The sequence below is a fragment of the Brachycentrus maculatus genome, unplaced genomic scaffold, assembly GCF_059751285.1.
Source record: "Brachycentrus maculatus isolate JH-2025_06_01 unplaced genomic scaffold, ASM5975128v1 h1tg000837l, whole genome shotgun sequence".
Taxonomy (NCBI): domain Eukaryota; kingdom Metazoa; phylum Arthropoda; class Insecta; order Trichoptera; family Brachycentridae; genus Brachycentrus; species Brachycentrus maculatus.
Genome location: NW_028281564.1, coordinates 125,998 through 139,852, shown reverse-complemented (window position 1 = coordinate 139,852; position 13,855 = coordinate 125,998). Strand labels below are relative to the sequence as shown.

The window sequence follows — 13,855 nt, the reverse complement described above, 5'->3', positions numbered from 1 at the left end:
AGGTAGGTATATTGCAATATCTACCTAAAGATTAAGTTAAGGCAGCAGCAGCACCTCGGTGATTAAAGCGCTACGTGCAGCGAAGTCAAGGGATAACTGGAGAAGAGTCATTGCTTCGACAAGGGTCACGACTGGGAGAAGAATAATAAAGTATGATCGAATTTTGTAGAATGTTAATTTTATTGCCAACCGCGACCTTGACCGAACATTATTGACATTCGCTCGATAAAATCTATTTAAATGTAACAGGAAGATTCAATGTACGTAAGGAATGCAAGAATAAAGCTGTTCCGATTGCGATATTGGCATCTAGAAACGTTTGCGTATTATTCTTAAATTATCCCACGATCAGTAGACAAAGAGATATATCGGCGAGCATTTGGAACAGTGTCCCAGAGAGCTTCGAACCGGGTCAGTGTGGTCCATCTGCTTTATTTCAGGAGTGTGACTTAATCGCGACCCGATCACCGATTACAGCAGACAATACACTGCGGCGGACCACAGCTAAACAACTGGTGTTTTGGTCAATCGAAGGCGGGAAATGGCTTATAGCTGGGGCAACCGTGTGGCATTTGTTGTCAGATTTCTTTACGGTATGGAATAACTCGAATTACTATCACTGCATGTGTTCGGTGTGTTGTCCATCAGTGTTTATCGAAGAACTGGTTCAGTTTTCTAGTTACAATCCTTAGCAAAGGAATAATGTTTCACGTGAATATTATTGTTTAAAAAAATCTATTGATTTCGTGAAAGACGCAAGAAATAAAACTTAAACAAAAAATAAAACTAATTGAATTTCAGAAATAATTAATGACTTTCATTCGGTGAAATTCATTAATTTAATCTTGTTAATGGATTAATTTCACAAAATAATAAATGAGAATATAATTATATTTGAACAAACCAGGGGCACATTTTTAATAAAATAATACATTCTTAGCTCTTTCCGCGCATTGACTAATTCCAGTGAATGTGCTTTAAAGTTTCCAGTAATTAACTTGTCATAAATTATTTAATATTACAGAATATTGTAAGAAATAACATATGTAACTGGAAAACAAGTTAAAATAATTATATTGCAATGATAAAAAATTTATAGCTTTGATTGAAATATAAAGTACAACATCAAATATACCCAATGGTGTATAGGACACTGTATCGTATTGACGCAGTGTTATCTTGATCGTTACTTACATGAAGGCAAATTTTTCACTCCTGCGCTTCAGGGACTAGTCCAGGGTAATATTAAATAAATATTCGAGTGTAAAATCACTAATATTAATTTTCACCCTCCTGGGAATCGAACCCGGGACCTCCAACACGGTAGCTAAACACGCTAACCATTACACCAAGTGGGCGGACGAAAAACAAATATTTACTCGCAGTAAATATTTGTGGAACGCTTATCTTAAACCCATTTTCCACTTGTAAATGATATTTTATTATAAGGAACAAAAATAGATTCAAAACCAAAACCCTAATTCCCAAAACCAAAGGAAAAGTTAAATATCAGGGATACAATGTAAATTGAATATGTAAATTTCTTATTGGGTATATCCTTTTGACAAACATCTAATGATGGCGATCGTACGTTTAATCCTGTCGTGGATTTATGTTTAACCCTCTCTAAATCAAAATAATTTATTTATATAATTTATTATATTAACGATAAATAGACTGATTACCTAAATTTTATTTTCTATGACTCAGGCACCTCGGCTCTCCAAATTTAAAACACAGTAAGGGACATTTTTTTGTAGTAGTTTTTTTTTGCATTTATGGACTAAGTAGACTCTACTTAGTCCAAAAATGCAAAAATAAACTTACTACAAAAAAATGTCCCTTACTGTGTTTTAAATTTGGACAGCCGACCTATGTGTGCGTTTTAAACAACGCATTGCATTGAATATGCCTGTGGTATGACATCGTGTAACATAAGGAAAAGCAAAATTACACGTAACTACGGAATAAAAAATATTCGAACCAATTTTTTTTTACTATTTTTTCGTAAATCATTTTCATTTTTTTTTCGTTAAACTTATGAAAACATCTTATAATATAAAAAATATTTTATAACCCAGCAACGGTTATAAAAATAAATTTTATATAACTATATATAACTATATCGATTGTGAAAAGATTTTAGATTTAATAGAAATAGAAACAAAATCAATATTCTAAAATTATCATTTTTGTTTCAAAAAATATATATTTATTTTAAATTCGGACGACTTTCCACGAAAATAAATTTAACGTGGGTATGGCATTTGTATGTATGTATGAGATGTGGGAGGACAGCAAGGAAGTTTGAGTTGTGACTCAATGCGTCTGTGTAGCATCATCGCATGACACCGAACAAAGGTTAACGGCCAAGTCCCGCCAGTAGTGTATGTATTTTCTAATAATATTATTTTGAAAATGAATTGCATGTACCATGTACCTATTGTGTTAATGGAAATTTATTACGGATGGTTGATATGTTGTTAGGTACCTATCTTATTGTTTATTTATTATAATACGCAGGGTTTTTTTAATCAAAAAAGGTCCTGGAACTAACTTCATGTTGAGCTTTTACTAAAAAAATATATTCAAATATTCATTTCAATGCCATATTTTATCATTTTCACAAATAATATAAATGTAGATAGTAATTATGTAAGCGCAAACATTGTTTTGTCTAATTGATTTTGAAAATTAAGATAAAATATATTCGTGAAAAAGGGTGCCGGAACGCCGTTCCGCCGAAACGAAAAAAAGCCCTGATAATATGCTAAACGGATGAAAAGAGGTATTATAAAAGAGGTAGGTATCATTCAAAGTGTCTTGTGTCGAATCGTAGTAATATCACATTAAAATGCATTTTATTATTATAATACAAATATTTATTTACTGTCTCACCTTGCACACATTACGTACATATGTTGTCTGTATATTGGTTTTAATTTTAAACACCAGTTCATATTAAACTAGAGGTAGCATATTTTTATACCCTTAGATTGAAGAGATTCACAGTCTAAACTAAATAATCTTCACCTTTCTATTGGGTCAGTTTATGTTATTATGTCAGTTTATTCATTAGTAACTTAATCTATCATCTTGTTATTAAGATAGATACAATATAAAAAATAATATTGGAAAAAGTCGTGACAAAGAAATTGCGAGAATTGAAAATAAAGGTTATCAAACCCATTTTTGGCGGGATTTAGTTTCAATTCACCTTTTTTTTAAATTTGAATTTCACCAATTAACAAGATAAAATATGAGATTTTTTACTATGTATTTAACAATGTCTGTTAACATTTTACAAGACCTGAAGATATGGAGATAGAAAAATAGTTTTTTTTTCTAACAATTGTAATGGTAAATGTATTTAAAAAATCTAATGTAATCGAAACGAAATTTCGCTTTTTCAATTTCTTGTCAGTGCCAACGAAAAACAGTCACTCGTATTATAAATATATTTGAGGGTGTAGCTCGTTTTTAAATTAATCTGCTTGTCTTGTATTGTATTAGATTTTTTAATGAGTGGATTGAAAGCTGTACAAGAAAACAAAGATATAAATTAGATAAGAAAAATGATTTTCTTGTTTTTGAAAGTGTATAATGGGATACTATCGTTATTTTAAATTGTATTAGAGAATGTTGCTGAGATTAATGTAGATTACATAAATACGTTCCGTTGCTATTATTTCTTTCATACCTACAGACAAGGCTCTGTATAAGAAGTTCCGCAAGACTGCTGGTTATTCTTTATTGGAAATTTTAAATTTAAGTTAAAAACGAAAATAATTTATTTAGAAAACGATTTAAACAATATCAGGCATCATCAGTATAGTTAGAGAAAATCACATTTCCAAAAGTAATGAATTTTAAGGATAGAACACGTTGATTCCTTTCCATTTATAATTTGTGAATGGAAGGGAATAAACAATAAAAATAATAACAGCTATTCGCATTATATTTTTCCTCGAAAACGGCATGATTTCGCAGGAGTTTTTGTCCCGCACTTTTATAATCGGTCATTAGAAGAATTTCTTCTCATTTCTCATCTCAATCATCCCAGATCCCAATGGTGTGTGCGCGCGCGCCTGTGTGTTATAATATATTATTTATTATTATATTATATTATACTATTTAACACTCAAAGAAGAAAAGTTTTTTTTATCAAAGATTAGATATTTTTAGTAATCAATTGAAATGAGCATGTAGCTCATGAAAAATATTTCACTGTCATTCTTGCAGCGACAGCGTAGGCGTGGATACTTTACAGAATGAATTATTGTGATATTGAAAATTAAAAAAAAACTCCCTTCAATTATGATGGATTATATGGATAAAAATACATACAGATACTTAAGTAGGTACATTACGAATGTGTAATAAACTAAAAATGTACCTTTATGTATATTCTACATGTGTATTTATAATTTTGCACGAGAGGTAGTAAATATAAACAAAATAATCAAAAAATAAAATTAAGTAAAATGTGTATCTTGCTTTTACTGAGTTGATATCTTGTGCATTGAAAATCACTATTGAGCAACACTGTTTTCCAGAAGTTATAATCCTCAAGATAATGATAACTAAAATTAAAATAGTAAATAATGGTTTGGGTTCTCTTTTCTACCAAGCCCAAGGTATGAATATTTATTTAGCTTTTGAATCATAAAAAATATACTAACTGAGAATTCGTATAGAAATGAATTTGCAGTGAAAAAGTGAGTTTTTCTTCGAAATAATTAAATGGTTTTGAAAAGAAGAGTTATTGAAGTGTAAAGTTAAAAAAAAACTTTTCTTTGCATAATATATTCTAAAAAACTATTATTTATTTTATTTATTTATCTATTTTTATTTAAACTTCATGTACAGAAAATAAATAAGTACATTGGCGGGCTTTTCGGAAAAACGAAATAAGTCGAAATATTTTTTTGAATTATTGAATGTTTTGATTGGAGGGACCAGTATTCCAAATTGTAGCAAAATACGAATTTCATCAAATGTCATCTTAATTTTTTTTTATTTAAAAAATAACTACAATAATAATAAAAAGTATTTCGACACATTCAAAATGTTGAATACAATAGTTTTATTTAATTAACGAATTTTTACCATATGTAAACAAATTTCAAAACATTAAAAATGTAGTATGTCTTTTACAAGGCTTTATATAAAAAATATATATAAATATAGATTGTAATTACGTAAGCACAAACATTGTTTCGTCAAATTGATTTTGAAAATTTAACAAATAAAAATATCAGTGAAAAAAAGTGCTGGACGCCGTTCCACCGGAGCGCAATTTTACCGTTCGGCAGTCCGGTTTTTTTTTAAAAATAAAAGTCACTACGACAGATTAGCGTGATCGAATTTACTCGCATCGTGATCACGCACCGATCCGAAGAAAGACGGCCAAAAGCACAAGCCAATCATCCGTTTTATCACGCTAACCGGACTGCCGGACAGTAAAATTCCATGTATCGCACAAGCGCCCTTACATGGAAAAAAAGCCCTGGTCTTAAAGTTGAAATGCTACACAAAATCGCTATATGTTTTTGGGTGGGTTTACCGAAATCGAGCAGAATGCTTATAGAAAGTTGCGAGATACATAATAATATGTTGAGAAATATTCAGATATCGACAACAATGGATACCTGGACGCCCATGACTTCGAGTGCCTGGCCGTGCGGACGTGCGTGCTGGAGGGGCGCGGGGACTGCGGCACGACGCGCCTAGCGCGCTACCAGCACATCATGCTCAGTCTCTGGGAGGAGATTGCGGAAATGGCTGACTTTGACAAGGTCAGTTCCGGTCATGGTACGAGTACAAAATGTTGGTCAATCAATAAAACTAGTGGTCTGATGATTGGAGGTTCTCCGTTCTGTCACAACTTGCGCCAAATTCGTTGTCGCAATGGAGTTGATCGACACAAATGTAAAAAATATACATATCAAAGTAATATATGTATATTTTTATTTGTAAATAAATGTTATAAATATCAATCATCGAACCCTTATTCGCACTCCATTGGGGCACTGCATCGTATGAACGAAGTGTTATCTTGATTGTTAACACACGAAGGATAAATGATAAGCCCTCCACTTCAGGTACCAGTCAAGGGTAATTTATTTGACCCTCCCTCTGGGAATCGAACCCGGGACCTCCAGTACAGTAGGCGAGCGTGCTGACTATTACACTACGGAGGCGGACTCATAAATAAAATAAATAAAACATTGCATGTTTACAGGTAGGGTTGCCATCTTTTTTAAAAACCCCATTGGAACATTTTGATGAATGGGTGATGTTTTGGGTCCTCAACTAAGTTAACCGAAGTAAAATTTTTATAGAATTCTTTCCTAATTACACTTCACAGTTATATTATTTTCAGAAACATTCATGATTTCTAAATTTTACTTTCCATTTTATATACTGTACACAATTCGCTTGAAAAACTAATTAACTATATTTCGTCTGAATATAAGGATATGATCGAAGTCATTGAGATACCATTCTCCATTATGGTGACATGTTCAGGCTGTTAGCAACCCACTTACACATATTACAATAAAATTGAAAGATTAATACATGTAATATTTCCACAATTTTATTACTCTCTTTTGTCTTGTATGTTATTTTGTATTTCATTTCTAGGATGGAAAAATTACCGTAGAAGAGTTCAAAATAGCTGTTCAAAATTGTTGTGTGGGGAAGAAGTACGAAGACTTTCCTCAAGCACTGAGGGCATTTATTGAATCTAATTTTCGATTAATTGATCTAAACCAAGATGGTGTTCTAGACATTGAAGAATTTAGATACGATTGCGTTCAAAGAATGCCTGTAGATGACATCAGCGTCATCAATGATGCATATTATAATTTATTAAATGTGAGTATTCTTTTCAATTGAAAAAAAAAATAAAAAATTAAAATCAATAAGAATAATAATGATTTGGAATAGTTCTTGCCTGGAGTAAAGAGAAAATTTCTTCCATGTGAGATGTTAAATAAATATGTCATTACATTATTATTAATCTCCGCTTTTTTAAAATTAGCTATGCAAAACATTATTTTGAATGACTTGTATGAGGCATTAAAATTAATTTCTTAATGATAGCCAAAGATACCGTACAACGGGGCGGGGCTACTTGAACTTTGATGCGTTTCTTGAGCCCAGTACAAAAAAAATTAAATCTGTATTTGGTCTACAATAATTAACGTATCGACATGATTAATTGTTTCCCTGACAGGTGACACTTATTGATCGATAGCACAATCTAAATATTTTTTTTTGTACTGGGCTTAAGTAACACATCAAAGTTCAAGTAGCCCCGTTCTACGGTACCCATTTATATTTATATGTACAACTGCTGTAATATGTCACTCTTTATACTTATTGGCAAACTAAAATGTATGTTTAAATTAATTTTTTTATCAGGTTAATGAAAAAACAATTAAATTGTAATTAAAACAGCCACTGCAAGGCTATTTACAGTATTGACATACATTGGGATGATATCCTAAAAACCAATTACAATATATAAAATACATATTTTTTCAACATTTTTTTATATGTATTATTTTTTCAGGATGGTGATAAAAAAAGGGGAGGCTTGACATTAGATAGATACCAAGAACTATTTGCTCAATTTTTAGGAGACCAAAGAGATGAAAATCCCGCCAAATACTTATTTGGGCCCATTGAAGTCGCAGATTATTAGGTCTTTTCCTTAAGTTTCCATTTATGATAAAAACCAAATAAATTATACTATCCCTTTGTCTAAGCTCTTCTCGATTTGTTGGAGCCTCCATTTAGGTGAACTATTTAACAAATTATTTTGTTGCTGAGACTTATACTGAAATCAACCAGATACAAACATGGAGAGTTTTCAACAGCTGGTTCCGTGTGAAATGATTAAACATAAATAAATATATGATTGTTATGATGCTTTCTTATTATCCTTCTGTACACGACTAGCGCCTGTTAGGGGGCAGGCTGACAAGTAAGTTTGAACCAACATGGATTTTTTATAGAGGCATTCATATGGAAACCCATTTTTTGTGTGACTTACATACAGAAATTGCCATTAGGGAAAATGACCAGATGTCCTGAACTGAAGTTATAAATCCCAAATTAAACACTATCTCGGAGAGTTCCTTACAATAGTCCTGCACTTGAAATGTCGTTTGTTCTAGTATGCTGTTTTTTTGTTGTTGGCCTGGATGCATTAAATTATTAAGGTTATATTATTTAAAAAAAACAATAAACCATTTATTGATACTTTTATTCACATCAAAATAAAATGCATTTGAAAATGTTACAAAACTATGAATGAAACTATTAAACACACAATGCTAGTTTAAAATTAATTTTGCATTGGTAAAACTAAATACATTTAAAGTGACAACATGAACTAATCACCAAACTAAATAAGAAAATGAATAAAAACACTCCACTGTACCCAGTCTTCATAAAACTAAATTAAATCAAGAAAGCATAAATAATCAAATGTATATTTAACTATCAGACAAATAAAACAATATTGTATAACATAAAGAATGCTGCTCCCTCCGTTAAAATATTTAAACATAATACTTTTTTGTCCTTGAGTAAGAAAAAAAAGTATATTAATAGACACACTCAAAGAACTATATATTATATCTCTTTGAGGTTAAACTTGATAGAAAAACTACCTATTTCTCCATAATAATGATTTTTTTTAAAGCTTTAGATCATTATCAAAATACTATTGCGCCTCTTCAGATACGGATGACAAAAAATTTGTTATTTATTTTTTATACTTTTTTTTCTATAAATCTGTAAAAAATCTGTTTCTCACATTGCCACTCTACTGACTAACTGCCGTGTTATTAATTTCATATACAATAGAATAAAAAAAGGGGTTTAACTTTATATGTATTTAATTATGATTTTTGAAAATATACGTGTCGGGTTGTGGTCCCGTGGTGAGTGTCGCGGATTCTCGAGTCAGAGTTTCTGGGTTCGAACCCACTCTACCACAATTTGATACATATTTTTAATAATGAGCAGCTTAGGCTCACAAAAATAGTATGAAATCAAAGTATTTTTGTAAATAATAAAACAAAAAAAACACCAATATTTCTCTTATAAATAAATAAATAAAGATATGTGAAAATGCTTAAATACAATGAAGAATCAGTGTTGTCAAACCAAATAAAACTGTCTCTGGGTGAAATTCCTTAATAACAATAGTAATAAAGATATAAGTGTCACTATAATTATAATTAAAACTACATTTTTATTTATTAAGCTCAATACTTGAAAAAACATAGTCTAGAAATAATATATAATAAATAACCATGTAAAATGTTTCAATGAGAGCAGAATTATGAAGGGTATTTTTTATACGCACAAAGCGCATTAGTTTATAGAATTTTAAGGTTTTGTTACTGGACAAGAATGAATAAAAAAAGTCATTAAAAAAATATGTTTATGAAGTAACACTTCTTACATATCTCTCAATACATACAACATGTACCATGAATAAGGTATAATTTAAAATCTGAAAATAGTTTAAATTAATTTTGATAGGAGATTCCAAAGCATAAAAAATCATGTAGAAATAAAAGTAAATTATTGAATAAAAAGTTTTATAGAGCAATCATTTGTCATATTTATACAACTATGATCTTGACATTACTAAAATATTTAATTACGGATTGTATAAAGACCTCACCCTGGGATATTAAGAGAACAAAATGCTAGCTCAAATCACCAGGCCAAAAACAATAATTGAAATCTACAATTATTATAGTAAATATTAAATTTTTACAATAAAAAAATCTGATTTGTACAAAATAATAGCAGAGATAATATATATTACATACAATAAACATTACATATATTTATTAAAATACTATACAAAAATGGGTGGTTTTCAAAATATGCAGAATAAGACAAAAAAGAGCTAAATCATTCGTTTTTATTTTGACATTTTAATATAATCATAAAGAACATCAATACATATTTAAAGCCCACACCATGTAATATTACCTTCTACTGTAGCCACTATCCTTACAGGGACTTTCTTCAGGGCCTTGTGGTACTAAAATTATGTATAACTTAAAATTAAATATCATATTGTCGAGAGAGACAGAAAACATCTATGTATGTTCATATTTGTTACATTTTAATCTGTAAAAAAAATCTCTGTCTGAAAAATGGTAATTTTCCACTGGGTGTCTTCCGAGATATATTTTTAGATTTTTTGGGACATTTAGGGCGATCCATTACATCGACAATCATATGAAGGAAATATGATCAGTCTGTGGTGAAAAATCGAGTGAAAAAAATCTAAACTTGAGCAATAACTGGATGCCAAATATGGGCTGCACAATTTCTTTGACACAACATGATTTCCGGAGTCAACTGTCTTGTTAATAAAGAATTGTCAATTTTTATCTCGTTTTATCAAAAACCCATCTTATGGGCCATTGTTTCAGATATTTCGAACATTTTCACAACTTCTTTTAGTTTTAACTGTCCATTTTCCTTTATGTTATGATATTTCATTACTTTGCTGGCCGCTGACTGCCTAATAGGTCCTACCCGAACACCGTTGTTTTTCAAGAACAAGTATGATTATCTTAAACAGCTGACATTTCAAGTAAAGACTTTTGATACTTTTTCTTTGTTTCATGAAAAATGGAATTACCGAAGAAACTCTAAATTAGTATGTTTATAACTACAAAACTCTAAAACTGCGCACTTGGTTACTTGTTTCAGTGATTACATCCAAACAACTGAACATAATAATATATTTTTTCTGCTTGTACATGAAATTGAATAGAGAAAAACTGAAAAAAGAAAGGTAAATCACTCTTTCTGTCTCATTTCCCAAACATATTATAAACCACCCAAATACACCAATTTAATATAAGCTCCAAGTATTATCAATTAAAATATAGGTTTGTGAATATTTTTAAATATAAATTGCTAGTAATAAACACATGCATAAATCATAAATGTCATAAAACATTAAACGCCGCATGGTTTCCAACAACCAAAGTATTTTTATGGTTATAAAAATAGACCTGAGAAACAGTATTCACAAAACTCAAAAGTCAAATTTTTCTGGTATGACTTTCATCAAAAGTTTATTAGAAGGATCATAATCATATTTGAATTGACCATATTGAGTATTTTTAAAATATATTTTGAAAAAATTAATAGCATAAAAAAGTCAATGACATGATTAAGGATGATAGAATTCAGCACCAATAGGATCTCTGGTTCAGTGAAATCTTACAGGAGTGAGATATTTTTCAATAAACGTGTTGACATTTTTAAATATTACTTAGTGTCGACGTTATTGAAATATTAGTTATAATATTGTAATTCATTCTTTTTTTTTTACATATACTATACTTATTTAACAACCAAATCATAAAGGGATATTATATACATATGTATTCACATAAAATTTATATATTTAATACACATTAAGAATATTTTATCAAGTCTTGTTCCGATTGATCACAAGGTATTTACAATACTGAATAAATACAAATATTAATAAGCTTTAATTTTCAGCCAAAATATGTTAACTTCTCATAAATAAACACAATAAAATACATTATTTTACTTATTACATAAGTTTACAGTTTTGAAATGCAATCTGTACTGTACCTGTACCAAGGTCCAAGGAGTTTTAATAGCCAGTGTCAAAAAACTTATTTTTGAGATATAGAGTTTTGATCTGTTACACATTTTAACAAATTAGTTTACAGGGTAGTAATAAAAAGAAGTAACCCAGCTTATATCCCTACTTTTTACAGTATTAAGAAAAATAATTATACAACCTGTTCCTGCTAGAAAATCAGGAGAATAAAAATAAAATAAAAACTTATTTTATTGGACAAGAGTAATGTTTTTGTAATGTTATGTTGTGAATAAACAGCTACATTTTATAAGGAAAATAATATCTAGTCTTATTATTGTCTGTATTGTGAAAGCAAGTTGATAATTTAAAATAATTAATAAAAGCGCTCGATTGTTTTCTGTGTAATTATTTTTAGCTCTTACAAAGTTTCAAAGTTATTTATGTCAAATTGATCTTCACAATTCTTTGTCAGGACTACTCAATATCTCAAATGAAACAAAATAAATGCAATATTGAATTTACATTTTCAACTGGGGACTGTACTTACGCATACAAAACTTATTATCGGTGCAATTACATTACAAACATTACACATAACCTTAAGAATCTAGGATGATTCATAAAAAAGTTTTCAATATAAAATTCACTAAACAATCTCTCACGTTTTAGAAAATACTATCTAGGAGCAAACGATGATATCTTCATCCAGTTGTGGCGGGTGTTGGTTTATACTGCTGTAGGAGATGTGCGACCGACCAGGGGCCAACAGGCTCGCAGTGTCTCTCGAGGACTCCATTCCACACAACTGGACTCTACTTCGGGTTATGCCTGCGAGAAAAATCTCCAAGTCAACACAGCCTAATTGCGGAAAAGCGCTGATTTTGCGCCGACATAATATAACATGGTTAACAAAATCATTTTGTCCCCGAGTAATGAAAGCTAATAATTATTTCAATTTATTTTCAAGTGTTATATACATTGAAATTACATGTTTAAGAGAGTTAAAGTTTATTTATTGATTTGGCATTTAATTTCTAGAACTCCATTTAGGGTCATTTGTACACTTTATTTTTAAAATAATAAGAAAAAATAGTGATTTTTTTCACCTTGATAGAGCATTGTAACACAACTGTCACAGTAGTTTGATAATGCCATAAGAAGCCAAACAATCGACACTAATTTAATTTTTTTGTTTTTAAAAATAAAATATACAACTTTTGATTTTAATATTTAAAACATTATTTGTACTTTTGCCAAAATCTGTTTCACCGCTTTTTACTCAACACGCATAGAGCTTGTTTCTACAGTCATGTGATCAACATTTGACTATTTCATTTTAAACTTTAATTATATGAGCGCAGTCATACAAACTATAAGCATACAGTGTAGAAAAACAGTGAGACAAATATAAAGGTAAGTTAGGTAAACGCGCAAATAAATTTTGGTTTTACCATTTTAGATTTTAAAAAATAAAATAAAAAAATGACAACCTTTGATTCTACAATAAACTTTTTTATACCATAAAAAAAACATAATAAAATAAGGGACTTTGCAATAAATAATGGAGAGGACATGGAATGCACAAAAATTGAAATTTTTAAACATTTAAAAAATAATGTATTTTTGTAAATAATGATCAATTGAGTATACACAGATTTTCTTATAACACATACATGTACTAGAGGCCATATCATTATTAACATGCAAAAACTCAATTTTTTATTTTTATTCATTACCATTGTTTACTCCCGAGCCCTTTGAAAAATCCTATGAGGCGTATATTTGAAGCAATATATTTATATATATATATATATATATATATATATATATATATATATATATATATATATATATATATATATATATATATATATATATATATATATATATTTGTAAAGATATAGGATACTTATTTTGGGAGCACTCAAGAACAAATGAAAGTCTAGATCGTGCATGAAGTAACATTACTAAAAATTATAATTAAGTAATATTAACACTTCTTCAGCAGTAGTTTTATTATCAAAAATAATATTTTTACAAAAATATAACCAATTTAAATCAGGCCAACCAAAACGAAATACAAAAAAATGAACACCAAGCATGCTGCATAAATTTACTGTATGTAGGATGGAAGCCAAAAAGGCGTAGGAAATATTATGCCAGTCAATAAGTTAAAAGATATGTGAAAAATGATAATGAATTTTTTATTAACCTCAC

At 29.6% G+C, this 13,855-nt stretch overlaps 2 protein-coding genes across 5 annotated transcripts in view; one reads left to right on the top strand and one right to left on the bottom strand.

Moving 5' to 3' along the window:
* Window positions 1-386: 386 nt before the first annotated feature.
* On the top strand, window positions 387-7,936 carry LOC148300096 (sarcoplasmic calcium-binding protein 1-like). Of its 2 annotated transcripts, none has more exons than XM_088275294.1 (4): window positions 387-593; window positions 5,632-5,798; window positions 6,649-6,882; window positions 7,583-7,936. In XM_088275294.1, the coding sequence occupies exons 1-4, from the start codon at window positions 542-544 to the stop codon at window positions 7,712-7,714; spliced, it is 585 nt and encodes a 194-aa protein (XP_088131420.1). In that variant the 5' UTR covers window positions 387-541; the 3' UTR covers window positions 7,715-7,936. The 2 variants fall into 2 exon arrangements, with proteins under 2 accessions (XP_088131420.1, XP_088131421.1); XM_088275295.1 differs by lacking the exon at window positions 387-593 and adding an exon at window positions 5,426-5,556.
* A 3,444-nt stretch (window positions 7,937-11,380) lies between these two features.
* LOC148300095 (NPC intracellular cholesterol transporter 1-like) overlaps window positions 11,381-13,855 on the bottom strand; it is a 32,940-nt gene continuing 30,465 nt past the window's right edge. For all 3 annotated transcript variants that reach the window (XM_088275292.1, XM_088275290.1, XM_088275293.1), the window contains one exon: window positions 11,381-12,466. In XM_088275292.1, coding sequence (XP_088131418.1) covers window positions 12,461-12,466 — 6 coding nt within the window. In that variant the 3' untranslated portion in view covers window positions 11,381-12,460. The remainder of the gene's footprint in view (window positions 12,467-13,855) is intronic.

What these genes read in the sequence shown, in the direction of transcription:
- LOC148300096 (XM_088275294.1), top strand. Translation starts at nt 542, where the DNA reads ATGGCTTATAGCTGGGGCAACCGTGTGGCATTTGTTGTCAGATTTCTT. An exon ending in AAATGGCTGACTTTGACAAG is followed by an intron (nt 5,799 to 6,648) that starts GTCAGTTCCGGT and finishes TTTCATTTCTAG; the next exon opens with GATGGAAAAATTACCGTAGA. An exon ending in CATATTATAATTTATTAAAT is followed by an intron (nt 6,883 to 7,582) that starts GTGAGTATTCTT and finishes TTATTTTTTCAG; the next exon opens with GATGGTGATAAAAAAAGGGG.